We start from the raw sequence: 10,062 nt of genomic DNA, 5'->3' as shown, positions 1-10,062 counted from the left end.
TTTTGGAGCTGCAGCACTGCCAGGAATGAGACTAGATCTAATAGATGTGCAGTCTAAAGAATAAAACTTTTTTATCAAAAGAGTCAAGCAGAACCTGACCTCTCCAGGGCACCTCAAAAATGCTTGTGTCTCAATGCAGTGGATATGTCTCTTGTGTTTTTTTACTGTGTAAAAGTGTCCATAAATACCTTGAAACAAAACAAAACAAACAATTCTTAAACCCCACACATTCAGATGGAAAATATTTTTTATTGATCAACTAACTTCTTGTTCCCTTACTCCTCACCCATATTCCTGATCTCCCATGATCAATTCCACATGGTTTCAGGATATGCTATTAATCATCTTTTATTTTACTTTATTCCCATGTTACACAACAGGAAGCATGTTTGACAGGACGACTCAGTGAAATAAAGGCCAAATATTTGTTAATCAGTACAGTGTGTAATATTATCCTGAACAATTGAGTATAAATACTGATATAATGGGGAAAAATATTTCCATTAAACTGTTTCTTTCTAGACAAGATTTCCACAAGACAGTTTTAAATAGCTATCAAACCAAAGACATGTACCACCTCAGACAAATAGGATAATTATCTCCAAGGCAAAAACAAATGCAAACACAGAAAGCAGTTGTTAGATATACTTAAAGAACATGGTCTGTCATGGTGAGATCATCAGAATGGCATGAGAAAATCAAGACAGGAAATTGCAAAGAAGAATAATGTATCAAAGCTGAAAAAACTTCCTCCATTATTCATTTCTCAAAAACTTTTGCTTATGGTTTAAAAATGAAAGCTACCAACAAGAAAATCTGAAATACTTGTTTTATAGGTACACAAAGTACCATGAAAGTATTCACTTACAGCATGTTTTTTATAAAATACTACTTTAGATGGGAAATGTGGACCTGATTTTCTAGGTGATCTAAGACCCTTTTTTAAAAATACTGGGAAATAAGGAATCCAAATCTGAATTTGTCATATTAGAGTAGGCTCAACTTGCTAAATTCTTCACTCATGAGAATAATCTCACAGTAACTAGAAAGTACTGTCATGAGACATGACCAGTTAAACCAGATTTGCAAGTTGCACCAAAATACAATGTTGAGAAGATACTGAGGACCTTGAAAACATGTTGTTAAATTTAATGCAAGGACTCCACACTCTTCATCCTAGGAGAAAAACAGAAGAGGAAAGAAGATTGTTGTGAGGTTATTTTCTCCAAAGTGTGAAAAAGTTCATTGCTATAGTTAGTATAAAATAACAAATCTGACCATTTGTCTACAGCTTGTGTACTTGACTGTCACAGTTCAAACAGTGTTTATATGAACAAATAAGCAAAATCAGATACTTTTTTCTGAGTGGTTTCTTCTGACAAGGGAAAAGACTGCCTCAAGGCAAGGATGGTAGCCCCTTCTCAACCACACGATTTGCAAAGCTTTTGCAAGGCTGCATCTTTTCCCCACTTTTGAACAAGACTTTTTCATCTCTATTTTCTCTGGAGTTCTAGGTAGCTCCCACTCTTCTAGGTTGGCTCTGAAAGGTATCCCTAAAGGAAGAGAATTTTTAAGGGCTCAGGGTCGACCAAACTATACCTCCATGGGCTGCATTATTTACTGATTATTTGTCTATAGCCTAGGAGAGGTGTTTAGTAAAGGACTGTAGCAATAAGAAGCAGCACTGGAACAGCTGAACAGACATGTTCAGTGTCTAATCAGTGAGAGCACAGAGGGATCTGACCTGCGTGCAAATGTCAGTGAGAAAGCAGGGGACAGGGGCTAATAATGTGAATATCATGCACAGCACATCTGAGCTTGTTCGAGGGCTCCGAAGGTTCTGTTGTTAATTGACAAATTTCTCACTACCACTGGTTCTTTGCCTCTCTTTCTCCTCACTTTGGCAGCAAGGCAGCTATCTCTGATTCCAGACTAAACTGCAAAGAGAGAAAGCAAGAGAAGAGAGAGCACAGAGGCAGGGAATGTCTTCAGTGGGAAAGGGAGGGTTAAGAACCTGATATTCCTTCTAGCTGTATACAAAATTCATTCAGATATTCCTTCTGTGCCTGTTACAAGGCCAGTGATATGGTTTCAAGATTAAAAACCCCATCCATTCCCAGAGATGTTTCAAACTGTAAATTAGATGGATAACTGTGTGTCATGGCTTTTGGTGGGTTTCCATCGCTGTATGACTGACCATGAAAACCTGAGGGAACAAGTTCAAATATAGGTTGCCATTTTGTTTTAATTATGATTCACATATTTATTCCCAGAGTAACTGATATGGGTTATTGTTTCATACAAAATACATAAAGTTCTTATTTTTTAGGGGAAATAATGTCTCAAAATGCTTGGCTTTATTAAATAGAATCCAGAAAAGTGGTCAAAAGAAATAGAAAATTTGAAAGAAGCACAAAGTATTGCCTCCAAGTCAATGCTATTAAATTCAAAATTTAAAAAAAACCACCACATTATTTTCCTATTTCCATCCATTGTAGAGCAAACAAGACCAAGCCATTGTAATTCCCAAAGTACAGCTTTATAGAAAATATAGAAAAAATATGTACAGCTTTATAGAAAAATGCTATCCATTGTAGAATAATAAATTATACATGCCAGAAAGCTCTTCAAAAAGCTTGATTAAAGAGCAGCCTTCCTGATGGTTAGACACAATGAGTTTTTTGTAACAGATGGAGTCTATTTTGTAATATGACTGGAGTCTTGTTTTTTAATAACATCATGAGTCTTCTGAACACACTGACAGTGCTCGTTATCTTTAACAGTAACACTTAACATGCACGTTTCTATTTTACAAAGATGTACACAGTATATATTTTTACTGTGCCATTACAAGATTATTTGTCATTTTCTCTGACATTTGTATAAAACATATTGTCACAGATTACAGACAAATCTCAAGGTTAATATTGCCTTCACTTTTACATGGATGGCTTTCCTTAATATCTTAGGCCGAAACACAACAGCATCCCAGTGTAACAATTATCACCCTTGGTGACTGCTTTAAGAAACCTTCATCACATCCTGATTTTAAAAGGCTAGTGTTTAAGAAATACCTTTTTAATAGAAAATATGCATTTAAGAATACAAAAGCCCTTAGTAGTTTTGCTGTCACTGATACATTAAAAACTTTACACCTGAGAAGCAGCTGGTGGCTTCCAGTGAGTCATTAAGAACATTGGAATTATTGCAGTGAGACAGACCAACCCAGTTCAGTGTCCCATCTCTGACCCTGACTTGTACCATCTTGCTTACTGGGAGATTTTGGGAACACTGGTCCACAGAAAGAGATGGATTGATCTACCAACTAATGTAGATCACATCATCCCAAAACCATAAATTATGTCAGGATCCATGAAGCATGAGGTTAATGTACAACAAACACAGTGATCACATATTACAGTTCTGACATTCTTGATAAGTGCACATTTTCTCCTTTTTTTCTGAATTGCCACAAATTCCTAATCAGAAGGAAAAAACCCAAAAAACAACAACCAACAAAAACTCCACAGAAAAACATACAAACAAAACAAAAAACCAAACCAAACAAGCTTGTGAGAAAAAGTTCACTATTTAAATATTTAAATCAAATATTGTGCACAAAAAGTTCTTTAGTCAGCTTTTGATGTTCTGCTATTTTCATTTACAGCACAGACATGTTCGCTCCTACTATGAGGTGCAGGGAAATTCCAAGACTCCATCTCTAGAGCTTTTAATTATTTTACATGCTTTTGTCATACTCTGCATTTTTAAATAGAAAATATGAAAAAGGAAAATGCATCCACACTGCATGAACCACAACACTGATAATTTAATTTATTCATCTTGAGTGGGCTTGTCACAAGCTTTTCAGTGGAGAAGAAACCTGAACTGGCATTATATGAACGATTACACAGGGAACTACATTCAGACCACAAATTCAAGCTCCCTTCTTTTTATTATCAGGCTTCCAAATCTGAAGCTCTAGTTAACTGACAGGTGTTTTTAGACAACAGGGAAAATCTGTCACAGGACTTACTGTATTTGCAGTGAACTAGCAGGAGATGTAGGTTGGTTGGTTGTGTGAGTTTGGGGAAGTGTTTTTGGCAATGCTCAGATTGAGGCTTCTCTCAGCATGATTCCTTTTAGACTTTTTAGTTCTAAATTAGTCAATCCACTGCTGTACTGTTCACCATAAACCCCACAGCCTTAATTTGCTCTGAACTCACTAATTTCTACAACACCTTACTTTCAGGGCTTGGAGGTTCTAGAGTATTCTGGCTCCATAATGTATCTGAGTGTACCTCAAATCATCATCATAATAATGTCCAGAAGCAAACTTCTGTTTGCTGGGAAGTGGAGGGAAATTTGCAGGGGGGGGAACTGACAGCAGGGCTGTGCTGCAGTCACTGCAATGGCAGCAGTGTGTGCCTCTTGCCAAGGTGTATTTTTAGCTAGTTACCTCATGTACTGACACCAAGGTAAATACAGGTGTGACACACAGAAATTGGCACAGGGTGGGAAATTCACCCAGGAAGCAGAGGCAGCAGCCAGGCCCACAAGTTGCCCTTGCAGAGCTAATTAAAGTAGCTCATGAGGTATATGAGTCCTCTGTCTATAAAGGACTCTGAGCATATTCAGCTCTCATGCACACATCCACATTCAGTCAGGTGAATCCAACCTCAGTTTCCCAGTTTCAAATCAAGACCCAAGCTTCTTTTGTTAACATGCCTACTTACCACAGAAGGTATCACAGATCTGCAGGGGAACTGAATAATCTACATCTGTTCTCCAGCCCTTTCAAAAGAAAGAATTGAGGCTTATTCCCCTTTCAGCAGAGCTGTTACTAAGCACTTGTGTTGACAAAACGAGATTGCTTTATTAGTTTACTCAAGGGACTGCATTTTAAATCTGTTTCTAAATATACACATATGGAGATTGCTGGTCTAGTATATATTGAGTTGCAATCACTTTTAGGTCTCTAAATGATAGAGCTAATCATAATTTTTGTTGTTATTGTTGTCTGACAGATAATGTCTTACTTACAAAATAAATAATTTATGCAGGAAATTATCAGTCTCCCCACCAAATTTCATTTCTCCTTAGGGAAAGAACTACTACTCTCATTACTCAGAAGGCTTTTGCCAATCTCACTTTCATCTTCCCTCTTTCTTCCCTGCAGCAGAAAGTGAAGGTGAGAAGGGCCTTCCAGGGCAGCTACTGGAGCCTGAGAGCTCCACTCTCACTTTCATTTCTTTCAGTGTCTGCTGAGAACATTAACTCCAGAGAGGCATAAACCTATCAGCTTCATGCTCATTTTCTATGAACAAAATTTCTTAATGAAGTTCAGCTACAGAAATAGTGTGCAAAAATGTCAGAAATAATTTGCTCAGTTCTACTTTCCTGAGTGCTAATTCTAGGACACCATGCACTTGCTCTGCTGTTTACTGTATGCCTCACCTTTTCTAGTCAATGTCAATTTTTGAAAATTCATCTATTATTTACTTGGATCTTTTGATAGCTTGGAACTTTTTTTTTTTAAATGAAGGAACACATAAAGACAGGATTAGCAATATCCTGATGATATCCTTTTATCTGCCACTGACAAAGGAGCAAGATCATGGAGAGCAACTTCTCAGTTAATTAATGTCATCTCAAAGAAAAGTGGTGGCAGCATACCAAGCTTTAAATAATGCTCTTTGCCAACTTGATTTGCACAGTAATCAGATTTAGCTGGGAAGAGAGAGCAGTGAGAGTACCTGCTGCTTTGCTTGGTGTTTTAATGATTTGTTTATTAGTTTATTTTGTACAGGGTACCTGGCAAAAAGCAAGACACATACCTGAATGCAAATTGTTGACCCACACATTTCCTGTGACATAGTGATTGAAACAGGATCTCCCTAATGAATAAAAAAAAGAAGTTGAAAATCACTATTTTCCATACCTGGAAACAATGAAAACATACTGTGTCTCTTCCAGTTCTTTGCTTTGGTTTCCAATAATGCTATTAGAGTTCTACTGTGTTAGAAAATCAATGGAAGGTTATTTCTTTTGAAAGCTAACCACAGATCTCAAAGACCATAAGCAGCTGGTGTAGTTTTGCCAAGCACAGTGTGACAGCACAGGAAAAGGGCAAATGTTACTGCATTTTATGGAGCATCACATGGAGGACACTCTCCCCCCACTTTTTGGTTCCTCCCATCATCTTCACTTCTTTTCCCTGGTGTATGAGCTGAAGGAATGACTGTCTTTACAGTTCTTCTGGACTTCCCATCCCATTGTATGCAGAGAACAAGCTGAGCCTTAGGGCAAAATTGTCCTAAATGACTGGCTTGACATTTAATATTTGATTGATTATGGTTTGTCCTCAAAATAATGTCTGTTACTGCACCAATAGCTATGCATGCTACACTGCTCTCTTCTGGGTGGCAAACTCCTAAAGTAATTTGGGGGAAATTAGGTGAATAAATTCAAGCATGACTGAAGAGGAATTCATAGTTAGAGGATCAGCATTGGTTTCTGACAACACAGAGTGAGGTCTTGATGAAAACTTTGTGTATAATGCTCATGGTGTTGAGACAGGAACTGTGTAATTGATATGGGGTCCCATTCTGTCACAGTAGCAGAGGACATAACAGCTCTGTACCAAAGGGAAGAAAACAGCATTTCTAAATGCATCAGTGCCTTCATGAAACACACACTTCAATATCTATCTGTGATTTATTGGTGCTCCACCATTACCCCTTTCACTAAGCTATTCACACAGGGAACCTTTAAAACTAAGAAAATATAAACTCCACAGATTTCATGTGAAATAGACCAGCTGAAGGGAACCTTCCCAGAGTGTTGACAACTCTTCTACAAGATCTCCATCTCTGCCAGTAATACAGAATTTTCCAGACAGCTTTTCCCTTTAGGACAGACTCTTGATATTACCACCAATGCCCTCTGTGGTCTGTGTTAATTAGGATAGATGTTTTTTCCTAAGCCTTTTGCCATGATTATTCAGCTCTGGGAACTCCTAGAGGAGCAAGATTTTGTCTTCCATTTTTGCATGTCCTCAGATTGTCCTGAGTTGGAAAACTCTTTGTATCAGCTTTTTTATCAGCTGTTCTGTTACATTCAGCACCAGAGGTGCTAATCTAAACTGATTCATTAGAAAACAAATTCAGCATTCAGTGTCCAGCCCATCATGTTGAGAAATGCTTGTTCATAACTGCCTGGTATGTGCACTCTTCTCACTAGAAGAATCACAAGTACCTGAAAAAGGCAGAGTTGCATTGTGTCCCTGCATAGTGACAAATAAGTACAGCTGGAATATACCTTACAGAGAGGACAGATTTAGGAGCTGTGCTTGAAAACACATCCCCCTAATAGCAGAGTGAAGTCAACAGGCATAGCCAGGAGTAACAATTCAAATCACAATATCTAGATTTCTCAAATTTCTCAAAATTCATCATGTGCCAGCTCATGTGCCTGGTCAGTGAAGCAGACAGCAGGAGCACATATTTAGCAGTGCATCTGAGGGTACTGAGGAGCTGGCTGCTGACCCAGACAGATGTATTTCAGCATGGTGGTCCCAGTAGCTACTAGGATCTATCCTGCTAATATTGTCCTGCTTAAAAAATAATACTATGGCCTCTCTTTAGCTCTTTGACCTCACTTTCTAGATGTGTCTCTCAGCAGATCACAGTTTGGGCCAACAAGGTAGCTGATAGGCAGGGTTAAAGGGCAAACCACAGTGCTGCACTGAAAATGTATGGGACAGAGACTAAGTTGCAAGAGAGGAATGAGGTTCTCATGACTAGCTGCTGCCTGACACTGAAATCTGACCCTCCCATAATCCTTTCCCACTCTGTCCCCATTTTGTTGGATGAAGCAGTTGTGTATCCACACCATCAGCTGGCTCAAATAGATAATTTGGCTGAAAATGAACCCTTTTTGCGTGTTGAGTTTGTATTGCCAGCTGTGATATTTAGAGTTCATAATGGATTGATGCCTCAAGTCTTACATTTCATGATGTGTGATTTGCCAGGTCAGCTGTATCAGTGACCCATACATGAAATATTAACAGTAACACTTGCTATATACATAATACAAATACCACACTACAAAAATGCCATTAAAAGAATATTAAAGTTCCCCTCGATAGTCTCATCATTTGATGTGACTCACTTGACTTCAGGATCTTTATTTATTTCTTGTTTCAGTGTGAGATCAGATTTAGAACTACATGCTTTTAAAATGTTCCAGTAATTGTTGCAATATGTACATGGTTCATTAATGGATTCAGGCTGCAGAACAATATATGGAATAATAAATGAATGAAGTTAGGTATGTTTAAAAGCCTTAAAATGTTTAAGAAATAATATATACAAACCACAGAGACTGAATGGTGCATCCCAAGAGATTCACATGAAGCCATCTGCGTCCTGTTACACACAAGCACTGAGAACTGTGCCTTGGTTTGGGATGTGAAGAAAACTTGTATTTGTTCTGCAACTGCAGCAGTCCTCATTTTCCAGGCTGATATTAGGGGAAAATACTTACTTTTAGATGTACAAGGACCATACAGTATATTCTAAAATTTATGCCTAAAATAAAAGCTTTTTGTATTTTTAAGTGTTATCAAATGATATGCAAGTAATTATTTTTCCTACAAGTTACTTTTTATACCGATGAACACTAGATCTACTGAGGATACATAGAAGTAAAAAGCTGTCAAGTCTCTTTGACTTAGTTTACAATTTACAGTGCTATTGAACATTTCTCACTTCTCATATCCAGTGATTTAAATATTTTCCACAATATAATGTTATTTACAATTTCCACAATATAATGTTATTTACAATTTAATGTTTGTTTACAATTTTAAAAATATATATTTACCTGGAAATTCTCCATGAGCAAATGGACATTTAATCCAAGATCCTCGTTTGGTGGTAAACTGAAAGCAGAGAAATCTGTTATGAAAACTGGATTTTCCATTTCAATCTGTGGCAAATTTTCAACTAGTGATGATCAAGGCATTCCAGAAAGTTGCAGAAGATCAATTCACAGCTTTCCTCCTTTATTGTATCTTCCAAACCTTGACTTAAATTAGATCCCTTAATTCTTCAAGTATCTATAATCATGCATATTTTATAGAAATATCCGGTCCCACTGACTTGAAAGTAATTTAAAAGAAAACAATAATATGCCTGTATTGGCCTTATTTGGATTTTTTTTCTCTCAAATAGAATAGTAAAAGATTCTCTATTAAATGTACTGTTTTGATCATTTTATTTTCAAATATTTACTATGAAAAACTTTATATGTTAAATTTAGCATATTCTTCAGAGTTTGCATTGACCAAAAATATTTTTTCCTGCTTTTCTTAAACAGACAAAAAGGAAGGGAACAATCTGACCCGTGTCCTATCTATCATTGCTGTTGCACTTTAAAACTATCACCTTCTAATCTAATCCTTCACTTTTCCTTCATTCTCAGTTCCCATTTATCAGAGCTATGAAACAAAATATTGATCATAAAGAACATCAGCAGCTCATTTATTTTAGAGACAGAAGGGCAGTTAATCTGAATTTCTTACAAAGAAATTCCTTTACCTTCATGCAAAGTCTTGGGTGAGTGTCCACACGAGAATATTTAACCTGCTGAAAGACAGAGCACTCAGCATTAGCTAGTTTTATTAACTAGTTTCACAAAATCAACTTCTGAAATCTTCATGGCTTGATTACTGCAAAGGCAACTGATTTGTTTAATTCATAAATATCCCAGGAAGTTATTCACATAAAATGGTTAGAAACAACTGCTGCTTTGGATTACTGAATAGTTTGCTTCTTTTTATCTGCAATATGTAGCATTTTTTACTGTCAGACTGACCCATTAGAGCTAAATTAATTGATTCTATGGTGGCTTGTGCAAAATTCTGATTACAAAGTCAAATTGTTTCAACCCCGTATTTTCCACTCATGAACAACTCATCAGAACACCTAAGCATACATCCAAAAGTATTCCACCATCAGTTGGGAAATCTTTGAATTTTCCATACCCATATTTCAAAAC

General features: G+C 37.0%; 1 protein-coding gene across 3 annotated transcripts in view; it reads right to left on the bottom strand.

Moving 5' to 3' along the window:
- Positions 1-341: 341 nt before the first annotated feature.
- The window catches only part of IL17REL (interleukin 17 receptor E like), a 45,450-nt gene continuing 35,729 nt past the window's right edge, over positions 342-10,062 (bottom strand). The window contains exons 11-16 of one of the 3 annotated variants that reach the window (XM_077179051.1): positions 9,603-9,650; positions 8,887-8,944; positions 8,378-8,523; positions 5,838-5,897; positions 4,737-4,794; positions 342-1,176 (exon numbers count right to left, since the gene is read on the bottom strand). In XM_077179051.1, coding sequence (XP_077035166.1) covers positions 1,172-1,176; positions 4,737-4,794; positions 5,838-5,897; positions 8,378-8,523; positions 8,887-8,944; positions 9,603-9,650 — 375 coding nt within the window. In that variant the 3' untranslated portion in view covers positions 342-1,171. Of the gene's footprint in view, positions 1,177-1,206; positions 4,795-5,837; positions 5,898-8,377; positions 8,524-8,886; positions 8,945-9,602; positions 9,651-10,062 lie in introns of those variants that run through there. The other 2 variants (XM_077179052.1, XM_077179050.1) reach the window with 2 other exon arrangements.

Source organism: Agelaius phoeniceus, chromosome 5 (assembly GCF_051311805.1).
Source record: "Agelaius phoeniceus isolate bAgePho1 chromosome 5, bAgePho1.hap1, whole genome shotgun sequence".
Classification (NCBI taxonomy): Eukaryota; Metazoa; Chordata; class Aves; order Passeriformes; family Icteridae; genus Agelaius; species Agelaius phoeniceus.
Note: the sequence above shows the minus strand (reverse complement) of the source record. Positions and strands in the feature narration are given on the sequence as shown.